Source organism: Ctenocephalides felis, unplaced genomic scaffold (assembly GCF_003426905.1).
Source record: "Ctenocephalides felis isolate EL2017-DRISC unplaced genomic scaffold, ASM342690v1 CF-g0.4_SCAFFOLD_03571, whole genome shotgun sequence".
In the NCBI taxonomy this organism is placed as follows: domain Eukaryota; kingdom Metazoa; phylum Arthropoda; class Insecta; order Siphonaptera; family Pulicidae; genus Ctenocephalides; species Ctenocephalides felis.
Window position 1 is genome coordinate 44,876,921 of NW_020539725.1, and position 18,202 is coordinate 44,895,122.

The 18,202-nt window shown below is 26.7% G+C and overlaps 6 protein-coding genes across 7 annotated transcripts in view; all 6 read left to right on the forward strand.

Moving 5' to 3' along the window:
- Nucleotides 1–5,776, forward strand: part of LOC113384742 (ribosomal RNA small subunit methyltransferase NEP1-like) — an 8,649-nt gene extending 2,873 nt beyond the window's left edge. The window contains exons 4-6 of the mRNA XM_026622505.1: nt 4,719–4,725; nt 5,414–5,496; nt 5,633–5,776. Of these exons, the coding sequence (XP_026478290.1) occupies nt 4,719–4,725; nt 5,414–5,496; nt 5,633–5,776 (234 nt within the window). The remainder of the gene's footprint in view (nt 1–4,718; nt 4,726–5,413; nt 5,497–5,632) is intronic.
- LOC113387004 (protein obstructor-E-like) overlaps nt 1–7,615 on the forward strand; it is a 26,584-nt gene extending 18,969 nt beyond the window's left edge. The window contains exons 4-6 of the mRNA XM_026624765.1: nt 5,987–6,181; nt 6,777–6,849; nt 7,100–7,615. Of these exons, the coding sequence (XP_026480550.1) occupies nt 5,987–6,181; nt 6,777–6,849; nt 7,100–7,433 (602 nt within the window). The 3' untranslated portion in view covers nt 7,434–7,615. The remainder of the gene's footprint in view (nt 1–5,986; nt 6,182–6,776; nt 6,850–7,099) is intronic.
- A 547-nt stretch (nt 7,616–8,162) lies between these two features.
- Nucleotides 8,163–9,580, forward strand: LOC113386805 (bromodomain-containing protein 3-like). The gene is made up of 3 exons (XM_026624563.1): nt 8,163–8,533; nt 9,003–9,197; nt 9,492–9,580. The coding sequence occupies exons 1-3, from the start codon at nt 8,333–8,335 to the stop codon at nt 9,561–9,563; spliced, it is 468 nt and encodes a 155-aa protein (XP_026480348.1). The 5' UTR covers nt 8,163–8,332; the 3' UTR covers nt 9,564–9,580.
- A 1,623-nt stretch (nt 9,581–11,203) lies between these two features.
- On the forward strand, nt 11,204–12,513 carry LOC113385465 (protein OPI10 homolog). Its single transcript, XM_026623317.1, has 4 exons — nt 11,204–11,366; nt 11,710–11,839; nt 11,918–12,144; nt 12,216–12,513. Exons 1-4 carry the CDS (start codon nt 11,337–11,339, stop codon nt 12,411–12,413), a joined length of 585 nt encoding a protein of 194 aa, XP_026479102.1. The 5' UTR covers nt 11,204–11,336; the 3' UTR covers nt 12,414–12,513.
- A 200-nt stretch (nt 12,514–12,713) lies between these two features.
- LOC113385464 (ribosomal RNA small subunit methyltransferase NEP1) lies at nt 12,714–13,693 on the forward strand. The gene is made up of 3 exons (XM_026623316.1): nt 12,714–12,917; nt 12,988–13,231; nt 13,304–13,693. The coding sequence occupies exons 1-3, from the start codon at nt 12,777–12,779 to the stop codon at nt 13,627–13,629; spliced, it is 711 nt and encodes a 236-aa protein (XP_026479101.1). The 5' UTR covers nt 12,714–12,776; the 3' UTR covers nt 13,630–13,693.
- Nucleotides 13,694–13,841: 148 nt separating this feature from the next.
- Nucleotides 13,842–18,202, forward strand: part of LOC113385461 (homeotic protein female sterile-like) — a 70,377-nt gene continuing 66,016 nt past the window's right edge. For both annotated transcript variants that reach the window (XM_026623313.1, XM_026623314.1), the window contains exon 1: nt 13,842–14,453. The gene's annotated coding sequence lies outside the window, so the exon portion shown is untranslated. The remainder of the gene's footprint in view (nt 14,454–18,202) is intronic.

Sequence of the window (18,202 nt, forward strand, 5' to 3'; positions counted from 1 at the left end):
AATAAACATTTAATTTGATTTAGAAAAATAAATAAATTATTATATTTAAAAAATAATAAATGAATAATTATATTTTTAAAATGATTATTTAATACTAAGCTCAAAAAAAGTTTTATTTTTGGATAACATACAGTATTTTCTTAGATTTTATATTGCTTTTTTTAAGTGCACAATCAATTTCTGCGCAACTATTCAATCAACATTATAAGAAAATTTAATATAACTGATTAATAAACTTTATTCTTTTGAGTAAATAATCATAAAAAATATATTATTTAATTTTTTTACTTTCTTAATATATTAATTTATTTATTATTCTAATCAAAATAATTATTTATTTATGTTAACTGTATTATTGTATCTTAATTTAATTAATAAAATCAAAAAAGTCTAAAAAATATCAGAATAATAAGAGACACAAACGGTAATAATAATAATAGAGTAATAGTAATAAAACTAGTGGGGTGCATGGTATCGTGCCTTAAGGCTAATTGCTGGAACTTCCAGTACCGTAATTGAAATCTTGGTACGGAACCCTAAAGAATTTACACAAAATGTTTACACATTATTAAAAGCTATATAAAATATCTGATAATTTGTTGTTTATATGTCCAATAAACATTTTCGACCGCCAAATGACATTTTTATTAACTTTATTTTTATTGAGAGTATTTTACAACCACTGGACCTCCTTTTCCAAAAATTTAATTAGTTCTTCATCTTGTCAATACAAGTAAAATGTTTTTTAAATGATTAAAATCGATCGCTCCGTTATCTTAAAAACTGAGTTACCGTTTTGGACACTTTTTGCCCCGTATCTTCGCAACAGCTAGACCTGCCCCCGCCAAAAACTAATCAGCACGTCTCCTTATCAGTGCGAATCGAATGTTTTTTGAATTATTTAAATCAGTTGATTGGTATTCCCGTTGACGAAAATTTGTATCCGCACAGACACGCGCACACACATACACATACACACACATATATCCATTTTTTCAAGGTATGCCAAAATTTTCAGAAACCTCTGAAACGTAAAGATATAAAAAAAAAATCATTTCGATTTTTTTGCGATTACTAAACTTACCCTACGGGAAGTTAAAAAAAACAATAATGGGGTTGATTCAATAAATATTTAATTTGATTTAAAAAATAAATAAATTATTATATTTGAAAAATAATAAATAAATAATTATATATTTAAATTATTATTATTTAAATTTTATTTTTAATAACATACAGTATTTCCTTAGATTTTGTCTTGCTTTTTTTTAAATGCAATTTCTGTGCAACTTTTCAATCAACATTATTTGAAAATTTAATATAATTGATAAATTAAACTTTATTATTATGAGTATTAAATAATAATCAAAAAAAATATTATTTATTTTTTTACTTTCTCAATATAATAATTTATTATTTATTATTCTAATCAAAATAATTATTTATTTATGCCTACTGCATAAATACTGCATGATAGTATTTTAATTTAAATAATATATTATTTTAAAAAATCAGAAAAGTCTGAAAATATATCAGAAAAGTAAGATATATAAAAGGCAATAATAATAAAAGAGTCGTAATAATTAAAGATAATAATAGTAAAAAAGTAAGAAAATAATAGTAATAAATATATAGAAAATAATTTAAAATTATTCAGTATTGTTCAAAGATCAATTAAGTATGTGTCTTTTTATTAGATCATCTCTATATAATTGAGGAAACTATACTATCAAATCGAACTTGCATTTTGGTAAAAATTTTCAAAGTTTACAACGTAGGTATACGACACAAATGAAGAAAATATCATATATAGTCAAAAATTGATCATGTGCTTTTTATAACATTAAAAACAATTGCAGAAAACGTAACTGACAAGAAGACCATTAATCTTATGTCAATTATCACATCCAGATAGTTTTATTGCTCAATGCATTTAACGAATCTTCTCATGTATTTTCATATCTTTTAATTCAAGCGATGTTTACCTTTACAAACCCAACTAATCGATTTGACGAAACACTTGCGTTTTCACTTTCGTTTCGGGCCGATGTTAATTTTTGTGAAGAGCGAATTATTAAAATGAGCACAGGGTGGAATAATACTTTTTATGTAATACCATAACAGATTATTCTTGAGAATTATTAACAGATCAAAAATGCATTTCAATCGCTATATTAATTGAGTATTCGAGTTTTCAGATTTAGGTACACTACACTAAATCTTTACTATATTTTTTATATATAGGGTATAATATCAATAAAAAATATGAATTTCATTTAAAAATTTATTTTACATCCATACGTTTCGGCTATAATCCTAGCCTTCATTCAGTTGAAACTAAAAATAAAATTAAAAACTAAAATAATTGAATTGGAGAAAAGCAATATATAATATATGTAATAATCGAATGTATATCGAAAAAAGTAATAAAAGCATATATGTAATAATCGAATATCCACAAAAAACTAAAAAAGTAATATCCAATGTCCAATTTCTCGTTTGGTAACATTGACATTGGATTCTGCAATGTCATAATAGCTTCTTCTTCAATATTATTATTATGTAGTGAGTTCTAGAAACGCATAAATGTTTCCTAAAATCTTTTAATTTTCTGTCTGATCTATGTGTTTTAGAAAATTTAAAATGTCAAATCCCATGTCGAAACGATAAATCGCCATCTGAATCATTGTGTGGCCATGGTAAAGTCATATAATTTTGACACCGGTTTGTTAATATATTGAAAGTTAAATTGTTTAAGTTTAAATATATGAAAGTTTTTGTATTCTTATATATACATTAGGGCGGGTAGATTTAAAGGTAACTTAGGCACATATAATATTAGGATTCTAGGGATCAAAATAAGATACTTTTCTTAAGAAACCATACCTCTAAAATAAATTGTTATGTCCCATGCATTGTCCCATACAAATCGACCCACTCTAATATACATTTATTATTATACTTAACATAATATGCCCAACAGTTCTCATTTGTTAAATAAAATAAAATAATATTAAAATAATATAATGCACCTCCGCAAAAAATTATCTGGTAAATTATAATTTCACCTGAATTGAGGATATGTATTTTTGGTTTATATACAGGGTGTCTCAGAACTTGTAGTCAAGCTGAAAAAAATATTTGAAAAAAACAATTCTCTCGCATTCTTTGAAAATTATGAGCTTTTTATTCCAACTTAAAGGCTCTGGTGGAATTATAATCCTTATTCGTTTATTGTGGTTAATTTTTACTAAGCTTCTTTATTTAAACTTTGGAACTGTAATTGTGAATAACATTTCCAGGACCTCAATCAAATAATACAATTGTCCCAAGTTGTCAAGAATTAAGACCTTTTGTTGAACTTTAAATTTAAAATTTTTAAAACCGATCGACTTTGAGAGGGCCTTCTTTAAAAAAATGTACTAAAGTGTTTCAGCAAAATTCATGAAAAATTGTAAAATACTTAAAAATTTTATTATTGAAAATTATAAAATAAATAAAATAAAATAAATATTAAAACCGGAAAATGACATGATTTTTGCTAGTACATTTTACTAATTACTTTATTTACTAATTGCTAGTACGAATTGTATCGGTTTGGCTTTATTATTGTAGATTATAAACTGTACAAACGCTCATCACAAATGCAAATTAGTTTTGCAATTAGTATATATAATTCATACCGCAGAATTTGCACACGTTTTTACTAGAGTGAGATACGTAAAAATATAATAGAAATATATTTAGTAAATTTATATAGATCTATATAAATGTATATAATCTAGATTATAGCTATAATTCTCAAACGATATATCATAAGTACAGCTCTATTTTTTCAATTTACTACAAATGATAATTACATTAAAGCTCGGGCTTTTTAAATCATGTTTAACCTTCATAAAAGATCAATTACTAAGACAATAGCAAATTATTCTCATTATTCGTGCAATTAACTCAAACAAGTGGAGTGACGTGCGATAAATCAAGCCACCCAGTCAGTAAATTGCGTAAAAGTAGCGCATCTAATTTTTTTACACATTTATAAAATATTTATTTATAAATATCAATTTTATTTTTAAAAACTTCATTCAAGCCAAAGGCGTAGTAATGGAATAACTTACTATATATGATTGTTTATAAATTATTACAGTTATTCTGTTTATGTTGTACATTTGCCAGTAATAGGTTGAAATTTGTTGGTAGAGAAACTTAGTTTTATTATTTATTTCTACAACTTAGAGAATTCTCTGCAAAATATATTAACCCTTTCCACTCGCTCATTTCGAGATTTATATGAAGTTTGTTGCCGGAGCGGCGGCATCCGAGTGGAAAGGGTTAATATAAGTTTTTTTGTGCGCGCTGTAAATATAAATCAATAAAATTAAATTTAGCTTTAGAATATAAACTACAGCCCACTAATTTCAAACTGTTGTTGCGACAGTTGCCTTGAATCTATTACTCAATAAAACAAATTCTAATTGTCATACGCACATTGTGGGCTTAGCAGAATCCAATAATCATTCTGCATTGTTCTTTCTAAAATCAATTGTTTCCAAAGGGACATAAATTCTTATTTGTTTTGAGGCGCCAAGATTGAATGTTTGTCGGCTTATTATGTCATGAAAACCCTCATTCTTTCAAATGACACATTATGCAAATTATCTAATGGATATTTAAATATAGCTAAATACTTTCTAATGGTTATTACTGATGTCTAGGTGCCAGGTATAACATTATGCTTTGTGTAGATGTACTTCTATAGGGAATATTGCTAACTAACTAAAATCATTGATTAATTAACAAAAATGTACATATATACATTATTATTTTTACATACTCAAGGTATGGCATACATCCAGGGGTGCATTTAGAAATTTAGCGCCCAGGGGCACTGACGAAAATGTCGCCTCATCACTGAAATTTTACTTAAATAGTTTTTATGTCTCATTTTTCTAAAACAAAAATATCTATACGATAGCAAAAAATTATTACCCTTTTATGTAACAAAATATTCATATTTGTTCTAACAAAAAAAAATTATAAGTCTTTACATTTTGCACTAAGGACTTTCGTCACAGGCACATTTGACGAACTTCTTAACTTCCCGTAGGATACGTTATTTGTAGTTAAAATTAAAAATTTAGTAATCGCAACAAAATTGAAAATGAAACTTTTTGTATATCTTTACGTTTTAAACGTTTCTGAACATTTTTTCTCACTTTCCAAATTTGCCGCCATGGGCACTTGCCCTGACTGCCCTACTGTAAATCCTAGGCTAAGTATATGCATAGAGTTTATGTATTTACAAACAATTATTATATTAATTTTTGAAGAAAGTAAATGTCTAAACTCACATATAAAATTTATATATAAAATTATAATTTTATTCACTATCACTATTATTCTTTTACAGTTTTGTCACTAGGAGGTGGCGGATGTCCAGAAAAATTCGGTCGTTATCCTACTAGTCAATGTGATGCTTACATCGAGTGCAAGGTGAATTTCTAAAAAAAAAAACATTTTACTAAACTTAAAATTTAATTTAGAGGATGAAATAGAAGATAATTATAATATTATTGATTAAATTCCCTTTGTATCGTTTTATTATTGACAAGTGATATTATTTGGTTAGGATGGTGTACCAGAAGAAAAATTGTGTCCTGATGGTCTATTATTCAATAAAGATGTTGGACCATATACTTATCCTTGCCAATACCCAATTGATGTAACATGTGAAGGACGTTCTGGACTCCGTAAGTTTTTAATAATTTCCTAATTTTTTTTCTATTTTTTTTCTAAATTAAGTCAAATTTAACTACCAATCATTTATTGTATATATCTAAGTAGGGCTTAATTAAATTATAAAAAAATCAAATAAAAATACTTTGAAGATTATCTTTATATTTTTTTTAGTAAATTACATCAGAAAAATTCAAACCAATTTTATTTCCTTTCTTATTTAATTTTCTTTCCTGGTTTTCTGCAGAACAAGCACAGCCAACCGATGAATGTCCACACCAATTTGGCTACTATCGTTTAGGGGATTCCAAAAATTGTGGTCAATTCATGAACTGTGCAAATGGGCGCGGTTACGTATTTGACTGTCCAGAAGGGCTTGCTTTCAACCAAGCGACTTACCAATGCGATTGGCCAGATCTTGTAGCCGAATGTGACGCCGAAGGTAAAATAATATTCTAATTGATATAAGGTCACAAACATAGATAAATAAGCATAAATGGCTAATTTCGTCAGCAAACCTTAATTTAGCCGGCAATCGCGTAGTCTAGTTTTGCATTTGCCCTTAAGCCATAAAATTACTGAACATTGTATATCCTTTACACTTTTTTAGTTTCAATTTATATAAAACTAGTATTACCATTATGGAAATCATAATATATTCACAGGCCGCAAAAAAAGGCGCAGAGGGCCACCTTATCCGGGAAGCTATCCTCAAGATGAGAACTTATTATAAAGAAATGAAAACTGTTCATTAAATATTTTCCGTTAAAATTTTAGAAGAAAATTGTTACTTTAAATTTACCACTGATTACTTTACTCGTAATTAAAAATGTTTTCATCTGCCTCAAAATACGACAAACATTTAAAATGATTTATATTTACATATATTTGAATATATAGCTATAAATATGTAATAAAATAAATATGTATACATATATATGTATATATAAACCGATTAACATATAAATTGCAATATAAATATAAGATTTTTATTATTTGAAAATAAATAAATAAATGAAGCAATATAATGTTTTTAGCATTTCTGGGATTCAAATGCCCACCTGTTCCACACACACCTGGTCTTGGTGAACCTGAACATCAATTCATCAGGTAATGTTATAATACTGCGTTTTATGTGTCTTATAACCATCTTATAACTGTTCTTAACGACTTTATGTGTTTAAATGACTTTAAAAAGTATTCACGATAATCTGAATCACTTTAAGACTTTTGAATACAATTTCTAATCAATCAAGAAGTTTTTTACATTCAAAAGAGTTGTAAACGTTCATTAAATTTGTTTTGGTTAGCTTTTATTTTAGTGCAAATCAACTAATTTGCATTTTAAAATTTTATTTAGGTCTCCTCACGATTGCCAACATTACTTCTTGTGCGTTACCGGAAAACCACGTCTCTACAACTGCGGCGAAGGAAGTGCCTTCAATGAGCTGATCAACAGTTGCGATGGTATTGAAAATGTCACCAGTTGTGCTGGAACCCACCGAAATGCTGGTGCCCAAGTACACAATTTAGGCGGCCAACAACAATCAAACTTTGGTCACCAACAATCAAGTTTCAGCCAACAACAATCGTCATTTGGTCAACAGCAATCTTATTTCACTAATCAACAGAGCAATTATAGAGGACAACAACAACAAGGATTTGGTGCTCAACGAGGGAGCCACAGATTCTAAACGAAATGTTTATTTTATATAAAACTAAGTTATTTTTTTATTAAATTATAATAATTAAAATAAATAAGTATATATATATATATATACATATAATGTAGTGAATCATAAATCTAGTCTTAAGATGTTTCGAAAGAATGAAAATTTCATTATATTTTATTGTATATTTTATGCGTTTATAAAATCAGTTTATCTTGCCGATAAAAATTTACTTACTTTGTCACTATAAAAAGTACTACTCTGTCACTTTTATTTTCTATATTTTATCAGAAATTATAATTATTCAAACACAATAAAGAAGAGATTAGAAAATAATTTAATAATAATTAATAGCATTTTTGATATAAATATATATGTAAATGGATTATTTATACATGATTTATAAATTAATTATTAATATACCTTCCTTAATTATTATTATGTTTGATGATGATGTTAAGGTAACTGTGAATCAGTTTTTCGTGAAATCCCTAAAACTATTTTTGTTTCTGATATTTTCTCTAACATTATTGAATTTACTACAAAGGGTTTTGTCAAAGATTCAATTTCTTTTAAAAAAATATATATAGTTACATATAAATACTGAATTTCAATTTGTTTTAACAGTGATGAGAATATTTCAATATAAAAATTTAAATTTGCCTCTCTATTGAGTAACGCGTGAAGTTGTGCCAAAGTGTCAAATTGTCAAATTGTCAAATTAATCTAGGTAAATATCTACTGGTCTCTATGTTTTCAAGTTATAAAAAATACTTAAAAACACTTGCTTGACATCAGACGTAAAGACCGATGTTTTTATTTCGCGACAGTGTAAATTTTTACACAAATATTGATGCTTGTTTTAATATTGATTAAAGTGCGTTATTGATTTTTTTCATCAGTTTTATTTCGAAAATTTGAGAATGTCAAAGTCTGAGAAAGAAAATACTAAAAATGAACCCGTCAATGGAATCGTTCAACCACCAGTTGTTCCATCAGACCGACCGGGACGATTGACGAATCAACTTTTATTCCTATATAACCCTGTTTTAAAAGCTGTATATAGTCATCGGTATGCTTGGCCATTTCATCACCCTGTAGATGCAATACAACAAAATTTACCTGTAAGTGATGAATATAAGTACCATGATTTAATTTGTTCAAGATGTTTGTTGAATATTTGTTTGTACAGTCCTTCCTATCAACTCTTACGGGCAATTGGCAATACTTGGCCAACTTTCTTTGCATGCTCTGTGCAATATGTTCATCAAACGTTTTTATATAATGTTTGAAGTATTTATAAACATTTCATTCTTTATTCATTTAGATTGATTTAGTCCGTGCCTTATCTCAAACAACATCTGAACCACTTAACAAATTTTACTTTAGTTAAACCAATTACGATTGTGAATTATTGATATTCGTACTTTATCTGCTTTAAATTAATCTTCTGTCTTTGCATAAAACCTGAGTTTTTGTATGTTCATGAAATATTCAATTGGTTCCAGTATATTGTAACATATTATATGTTCATATGTCATGTTTCAATAGCCGTAAGTTAGAATTTATTATTTAAAAATACATTTGTTTTAGGATTATCATGATCTTATAAAAAATCCTATGGATCTAAACACAATAAAGAAGAGATTAGAAAATAATTATTATTGGACAGGAAAAGAATGCATTCAAGACTTCAATTATGTATTTTCAAATTGTTACATATATAATAATGCAACTGATGATGTTGTTCATATGGCACAAGCAGTCGAAACATTATTTTTAACAAAGGTAAAGTATGTACTAATAGAAAAAAAAAATTACTTTCTAAGCTATTCTATGTAGTATTAAAGTATTTAATTCCTTATTCCTTATGATTACACAATAGCATTGGCAAAAATATAATTGAATGTGATTAAATACATTAAAGATTTGATTAATCGTACTTAAATTTTAATTTGGATGTTAATCAAACACAGTTTTGAAATTGAAATATGACCTAGTTAAATAAATCATTGATACTAATTTAAGGAAATACGCTATTTATTTATTAACTAAATTTATTCAAAAAAAATATTGTTGCAGGTTTGTGAAATGCCAAAAATTGAAATAGAAGTAGAACGATCTTCATTAAAAATTTGGAAACCTAAAGATTAAAGACGAGAGATACCAGCTTAATGAAATTTATTCATTTTGTTGCTTTTGTTGTTTATAAACAGTATTAGGTAAATTTTATTTTAATAGGATGAAAGCTGAATTTACATTGAATAGAATTTACCTTTTAAGTACATTTGGTGATTAAATCAATAGTGATCTGTGGTTACTTTGAAATTCTTAATATCTTAGTTTTTTATTTTAAACATAATTATTCCATAACTATATAGAAATACTTGAAATCATTTGAATTAATGAAGTAAAAAAATTTAAGACTTATTTAAATTTAAAAATATATTTGATGATATTCAACAAACCTTATAAAAACTGTTATAGCTAGTTTCTATTTTTAAAAGACTGTTGTTGTAATATTTATGTCAAGTTAAGTTTTGTGTATACATTTTTGTATTGTTACTAATGTCTTATTATATTATAGTTGCATAATCGTCTTTTAGATGAATAAAAAATCTTACAGATGACCAGATATGTAGATCAATCTATCATTTTAACTAAAATTCCCAATAATAATAATGTGTCTTGTGAGTACTAAAACAGCAGTTGCATATTTTACTGTATTCTAACAGTTTGTTATTAAATACTTTGAAAAAGTTTTTTTTGCTATAGGTAAAATGTTTGGCTGTGTAATAGCATTGTCACATGCTCTGCAATATTTTATTCTCTATAGATCAAAAAGTATTTACAATGCAGATGTATAATTCGCTTTGTTGATATTCAAAACTATGTGCACATATTTCAAGATAATGTTTATTTTCATTAACTTTTTGATCTGAATATTATATTTACTCATTTATCTAGATTTATACTTCAATACCAGATACATCTGTTGCCATATGAATTCCTATGAAACTAGGTTACAATAAGATTACAATGATTCACATATGCATAAAAATTATTAATAATATTACTTTATTATTATTATTTTAATAAACTTATTTTAATAAAGTAAACATGAATTTGTATCAATTAAGTACAACAAAGTGTAAATAAAAAGTTTTTTTGTGCTAGGAAATTTTTGTCTTTTGCTTATGACTGTTGAAAATGAACAACAGAAGAGTTGTATTAGTATTATTGTATATATATATATATATATATATATATATATATATTGTAAGACACATTGATGGGGAAAAAAGTAAAATTTTTAACTATTGGAAGGAAAAGTTTGTTTTTGAAAATAAAGGGATTTAATAATAATAAAAAAAATCTTCATTCACTTTTTGAACCTTATCAACTATACATATTATTTATTCTTCAATTCGCCAGAAAATCTGACTTCCTAATTTTATGTTTTCTCGACGTTACAAGTCATTTTGAATCGTTCAAAATTCGAGAGCGAGAACCTAATGAAATAGATTAAAATTACGAGTAAAATAATATATAATTCTATATGTGTGTTTATATAATTTTATTGAGATATAGATCAAATTTAATTTGTGCAAATATTCGCCTAACAGTTCTTTAACAAATGTTGAACATAGATAAATAAGCATAATGTTGAACATATTCGGAAAAGTGTTTACAGATTTCAAATTTTTAACAAACTATTTTAAGTTTACATTCATTGTTCATTGTTGCCAACTTTTAAATCAAAATATAACAATATATTTGACAGCACGAATAGAATGTAGTAGAATCTTCTTGAAAATTCCTGATCTTTTGTTGTTGTTGTTTGATTGCGTTATATTATGTTGAAGTGTGGTTGAAATAGTTGTCTATATGCTATATTTGTGAAGGTTTATCTGTACTAGCATAATAATGTTAGGAGTAATAGTTTCAGGACGACTTGTATGTACACTAGTGTTTAAAAATAGGTTAATTAACATAACTTTCATTTAAATCTCACGGAGTTGAAATAAAAATTTTACTCTATGTAAAAAAAATTAAAGCTTTGTAATATTAGTCAATATATACGGAATTTTATTTACACATTCAAATGAGGCATAAAATATATAATATTAGCAGTTAAAATATCATTATTCTTTTTTTATAATGCAAGTGGTACAAATTACTATGTTTGTTACTACATGATGCGTTTGATGCTTATTCAATACATTATACATACATTGAAAATTTATGTCAATATGATAAAATATTGTATTTTTATATTTTTATTATCTGACATTTCTAGGTACAAACAAACTTCCAACAAGTAGGAGAAAGTCAGTTCTTAATTAATATTGAGGATGCTGACAATATAAATCATTTAGTTGTTTTTTTAACCGGGACTATACCTCTGCCAGACAGTTATGCTGCGTCAGGTAAACATTTAATACAAATATTTCAAACGGAATAACATTAATTCAAGCAGATCATACTAATATATGTTTAAATTTCAGTACATTTCAGTTGGCCTGACCCTACAGCCCCACCAAATTGGCAATTACTTGGATATATTTCAAACACTAAACCTTCTGCTATATTCAAGATCTCTACTTTGAAAAAGCTAAATGAGATGGAAAGTTCTAATTACAATTTGTTTGGTAATCAACAAATTTCACATATTGCCCAGATAGGAGTTCAAATCGAACCAGAAGCAAATGTATTGCAGCAAACTACGGCAACTGTAAGATACAATATAAAAAATTACATTCATGTAACTGTATCAAATATTATTCTAATATATCTTTTTTACAGGCCAGTACGAAGTCATATCTAACATTTGGTCAGAAAATGCTTGAAAACTTTTTTAATTATGTTAGTAGTTTTGCTATTACACAAAGTAATATGGAACCCAATCCGCAAGAAACCTATGTGCCCTTATCAACACTACAAAAGTGGTATACCAATTTTGAAAGAAGACTTGAACAAAATCCCAATTTTTGGAAATCTTGAAAATAAAATATGAGGTTTTATTAATTTTTATAAGTTAGAATTTTCTTAATTAAGAAAATTTTGGCATATAAATAAATTGTAAATAAATAAATATGTTTAAGGCGAGAAATTGTATTTTAAATCATTAGTTTTATTTACAGCAAAGATTTGCGCGTAATCTAATAAGCAGTGCACATATCGTCGATAATTTTGAAATTTTACAATTTGAAAGAACCGCCATATTTCGATTGGTTGACAAACACACAGGCATGAAACCTAAAAATATTAAATATCAATATACATTTTTGATTTGGTACATAGCCTAACTTTGCACGTGCTGTCAAGTGAAGAAAACAGCAAGATAAGACAAGTTTAATTTAAAACATGGGTAAAAAACGTAAACACACTAAAGAGGATGAATTTGAATTTGATCCCCTTCCCAAACATTTAGTGACTGCGCATTTAAAAAATCAAGAGAAGCGATTAATAATAATTCTCGAAGGAGCACAACTAGAAAGCGTTAAGGTAATATGACTTTAAAGAAGGTTTTTAGTATGTTATAATATATATTGATTATTTTTATACAATGCGACAGGTGGGAAATACGTTTGAACTATTGAATTGCGACGATCATGCACATATATTGAAGAAAAATAACCTAGATCCTGGTGCTTGCCGACCAGATATCACACATCAAAGTTTATTAATGTTAATGGATAGTCCTCTTAATCGAGCTGGATTATTACAAGTATATATTCATACTCAAAAAAATGTTCTAATTGAAGTAAATCCACAAACAAGAATTCCAAGAACTTTTAAGCGATTTGCTGGGCTAATGGGTATGCATGAATTTCCAGAATATTTTATATAATAATTTAAATTTTAATTTCATATAATTTAACTTTTTACAGTTCAACTTTTACATAAGTTTAGTATACGAGCATCGGATGGACCTGTGAAATTATTAAAAGTCATTAAAAATCCAATCACTGATCATTTACCAGTAGGTGTTAAAAAGATTTTGATGTCATTTAGTTCTACAAAAGTATCAAATTGTAGAGAACTAGTACCTACAACAGAAGATCCAATAGCAATAGTTGTAGGGGCATTTGCTCATGGAGTTGCCTCTACTGATTATGCAGAAGAAACAATTTCTATCAGCAATTATCCTCTATCAGCTGCACTTACATGCAGTAAACTGTGTACAGCATTTGAAGAGGTGTGGGGTGTGTGTTAATAGTAATTATAAAACATAATTTAAAATAAATAATAATGAAATAAATTTGAAATAAATAAATTCCTGGAAAATTTTCTTTTATTCATCTTTATTTTCAAATTTCCCGCGGCTGCCATTTTGAAACTAAACGTGTTCGCGGAATTTTATATAATGATGACGTAGTAGCACACGCATTAACTAAATTAAATCGTATAATAATAATATAAATGCACATGTAATCAAACGATAACAAATTACTACAAATTAACGAAAAAGTGTACGCTGGTTGTTATGGAAATGTGCTGTAAATATAATTTCCGCCATTAAATTATTTCTATAGGACTAACAACGCCATTGTGAATTTTATTGATAGAATTTTGTGTATATGAGGCTGATCTAAAATATGTGTTTGTTGTAAATAATTAATGATAATAAAAATGTGTATAAATTAACTGCAGTGTTGTACATTTATTTTATCCGTGTTTGTAATATATATTGCATTATACAATCATAGTACATGGCCATCACAGCCGCCATGTTAAATTCTCTGTTGAAATGAACTGTATAAAATCTTCGAAAATATTTAAGAATGATTACCATCAATGCACAAAAAGTTGTGAATTGTGTTTGTTTTAAATAATTATTTAGTTTTAGTGTGCCAGTTAAAGAATTATTGATATGATTTAGGATATATCGTTAAGAGTAATGGACCTACTTTAACATAGTCCGACGTCGCCATCGCGGTAGTTTGTCGCGGCGAGTAGAGCCCGTCTGTAAAGTTGCTTGTGTTGTGTTGCTCCGTGTTTTTCCTCATTTCTATGTGGATTTTTACCCTAAAAACACAGGTAAATGGAGCAAAATTACGTAAAATTCGTGATTTATATTTTTCTTATTTTAATAATGGTACAGGCGCACGCATAAATGTGTAATACGAATATTTTACGTCTAGAAGTCAATTTTAGAGAGATGCTACATTGCCCGCCATATTGGGGAAAATTATTACTCGGGCTTTATATGTATTTCATAGATATAATAATGTTTACTTCAGAGAAAAATATGTGTAAATCATATTTATATTTTTATTGTGAAAAGTGACATGAATTCCCGCCTTTGTGGTATACATTTTAATTTACAAGATCCATTGTATGCAAGGACGGTTAAGCCAAGGTCTTTATTTTTGTTGAAACATCGTATTTAGTGGCTAAATTCTTAAGTTCGTTAGTTTAAAATGTGTAATTTTTACAAAATTGTCTCTAACTGTTCGTTTTTACATGTTTGAGCTTCGTGATGTTTTGGTTTTTGTATAAATGTCAACTTAGTACGGGTCGGAAGAATAGCTTCATCGCCTCCTACACCTCAAGTTACTTGTTCACACGGGAGGGGGGTGTGGCAATTTATCGGCTTTCATTTACTATAAAACTACAAAAAAGTATTTTTCTTTAGTATTTCTTCAATTTTGTTTAATAACTTGTTTGTTTACATATATTTGTACACACAACCATAAAAATAAAGAATGTTTGAATAATGGGTTTTGTTGTATAATATTCTAAGACACATTAAATTTTAATTGTGAAATTACTTAACAAATGCTATCTTGAGTAAGAATTTGAAGATGTATAAAGGTCTAGATATGTATTTTAAAAATCATGTTATTGAAATATATTTACCTATTTAATGTTGAAAAATAATGTTATATTATTTTAATTTGTCAACAAATAATTGACAAACCATCGCATTATCGAATTGAACCTCATAACTTAGAATCAATCCTAATTTTTTTAATATTTGGTAGAAATCAATTTAAATATTTTTCTGCAAAGAAATTCCTGACCATTTTATTGTATTATTACTTGCAAATTCATCTTCGCTTTGCACGATTAATTGCTTACACAAAAAATTTTAATAGATCTAGCATAAATTTAGTAGAGAAATTACAGTTGTATTGGTGCATCTTTGACATATACGTTGAAAATCAGAAATATACACACACACACACATATATATATATATATATATATATATATATATATCTTTCGTAAATATTGAAACAGTGAGCAAAACTACTATCTTACTTATTACTGATAAATCTATGTTTGAGAAGGATAGATTATAACTTTGAGTCATGTGGTGCTCTGTAAGCTTATATTTTGTATGTTTATATTAATGTTTTTATCTGTTGGAAAAGTATTTCTTTTAATTTAAAAACAATTTAGGTATTTAATGCGTTATGGAATGATGTCAATGTAAACAATCTAAAGATAAGATTTTAAAATAGTTTCATCCTACCTTATTTGTGAGATTAATTCCATCATACTTTTCCACACCTGTGTTATTATTGATGATAAATAAATCCACAATTTTTTTTTCTACAAATGTTTTAACATACATTTCAATATATATCGTCATTTCTCTAAGACATTATTGCTAAATGTTCAAAGTACTGTCACAAAATAGAAAATAGCATACTATTGCTAAAACCTGACCAGATAGTTTTCTATTTTGTGATAGTACTTTGAACTTATTCTTTTTTTTTTTGTTATTAAAACTAAATATATTTTTTTATAGTAAATTCATTCTCTTTAGATAAAGAATTTCTTAAAGATATCTATTTGGTTTATCAATTTATTGCAATAACTAAAAAAGCCTATTCAGCTTCTTCAGCCTATGAATTTGGAATTAGGCATAAGCAATTGTTGAAATATTTTGAGCTATATTATATTGTAATATCAAATCTGGCAATTTAAATATAAAGTTATATATTGGAGATCATGTGCATTCTCACACGTATGAACTGATATTAATAATCATGCACAATTATTTTAAATTGTTATTATACAACTAATGTGATAATATTTAAATTGTTGATATTACCATGTGAAAACTATATAATGCTTTGTTTATATCAACAGGCCAATTATTGGGTCCGTATATCTTAACGCAAAGTACTGCTGACAACGAATAGTTGTTGTAGTGCAATGGCGTTACTTTTGGTTACGAGCTGACTGAATCGATAGTCTCATACTTGATTTAGCTACAGGTAAGAATTTTTTTTATTAAGTAAACAGAATAGTACAAATTATTTGACTTACAAGTATGAAAATATGGTTAAAATAATTGGAAAAACTTTACATAGTTGAATGCATATTAACAAACATATTCATTTTTTATATTAATATTATTATACTAATTAACTTTTACTTCCATCCTTATTTTCCGAATTACTGTCATTAAAAAGAAATATAATCGGTTAAATTATATTTGATTATATTAGTTGTATATTGTTGATTGTATATTTAATTATATAATCAATCAATTAGAAACAAAGTAAAATAATATCTGTGCTATACACAGATATATGTCCTGAGAATACCAATTGATTGTTAATGATTAATTGAATTGTATTTGTTATTGAGCATAAAAAGAACTTTTTACATGCAATGCTACATGGATTAATTATTGAGTTCTGTTTCACTTATTTTTTTATAATTTCAATATTTTTATATACATCTAAATAGTTTGATATTTTGCCTGCATAGACTATAAGTATATATTGCATTTATAGGTATTCGAAAGTGTTTTGGAATGTATTACAAAAAAATTATAATGGCTAGTTAAATGCCAAATTGAATGGTATATAGATGAAAACAATTGAGGGATTTTTAGGGAAGGAAATAAATATTTAATCAGGTTTTATTGTTATATATTTCAATATTCTTCTTAATTTTTTTCATTAAAATATATGTCAAAATGTGCCGGGTACAGGCATTTTGCCGGTACTATGTATATACGCCGTAGTAGAAAAAAATATGAATGATTTTTTAAATAGGCTTAAAAAATATTTTGAATTAATAGGATTATGAAAAATTATTTTATAGCATTTTGAAAAAATGCCATTTGGCAGGAAAGATGCAGGTCACCATCTGAAACAAAAAATCAAAACAAATATATATTTACAATAGTATAGATTCTAGTTGAACCTAAAAAATCCAGAAAAAATGAGAAAATTTTCCAATTTTTCACAACTTGAATAAAAAATCATGTTTTTTGATACAAAAGTTCACTGTAGATTGTTTAAAAAGTGGGTTAATTATAACTTTTTTCTTTTATAAGTTTTTTTTAGGTTCAACTAGAATAGAATTTAATCCTGAATACAAAGAATTTTATCTCGTTTCGATAGGACATTTAGTTTTTTTCCTATCTTTCCCGCCAATTAGGAAGAATTGAAAAAATTCAAAACCGAGAAATCGCGCGTCGAAGTTTTCGTTCCGCTTATATACATGCTTGATGCTCACTATTTCTTCTGTAATTCCAAAATAATATGAATTTGTTTCTGAAAATTTAGGAATAATTCTTGGCTAGTTTTGGAAGACAATTTTACCAAAAAAAATCGCTTTTTTTAAGCCTTAAAGCAGGCTACTAGACCCCCCCCCTTTAATATTCTATGAATATTCATTATAATTGCACAAACTCGATTCAATAAAATGAAAATACGGCCTCAGGCTGTATTTCAAATCATCAATTTTATTCTCTGCATTTTGTCAAATATAATGCTATTTCGCTCATCTATTATAAAAATGAATTTTGTTTGGGCTAC

Excerpts from the sequence above, each read along its gene's own strand:
- LOC113386805 (XM_026624563.1), top strand. The coding sequence starts at position 8,333 with ATGTCAAAGTCTGAGAAAGAAAATACTAAAAATGAACCCGTCAATGGA. Across the intron at positions 8,534-9,002 it reads CAATACAACAAAATTTACCT|GATTATCATGATCTTATAAA; the intron begins GTAAGTGATGAA and ends CATTTGTTTTAG. Across the intron at positions 9,198-9,491 it reads AAACATTATTTTTAACAAAG|GTTTGTGAAATGCCAAAAAT; the intron begins GTAAAGTATGTA and ends ATATTGTTGCAG.
- LOC113385465 (XM_026623317.1), top strand. The coding sequence starts at position 11,337 with ATGTTAGGAGTAATAGTTTCAGGACGACTT. Across the intron at positions 11,367-11,709 it reads TAATAGTTTCAGGACGACTT|GTACAAACAAACTTCCAACA; the intron begins GTATGTACACTA and ends TGACATTTCTAG. Across the intron at positions 11,840-11,917 it reads AGACAGTTATGCTGCGTCAG|TACATTTCAGTTGGCCTGAC; the intron begins GTAAACATTTAA and ends TTTAAATTTCAG.
- LOC113385464 (XM_026623316.1), top strand. The coding sequence starts at position 12,777 with ATGGGTAAAAAACGTAAACACACTAAAGAGGATGAATTTGAATTTGAT. Across the intron at positions 12,918-12,987 it reads CACAACTAGAAAGCGTTAAG|GTGGGAAATACGTTTGAACT; the intron begins GTAATATGACTT and ends ACAATGCGACAG. Across the intron at positions 13,232-13,303 it reads GCGATTTGCTGGGCTAATGG|TTCAACTTTTACATAAGTTT; the intron begins GTATGCATGAAT and ends AACTTTTTACAG.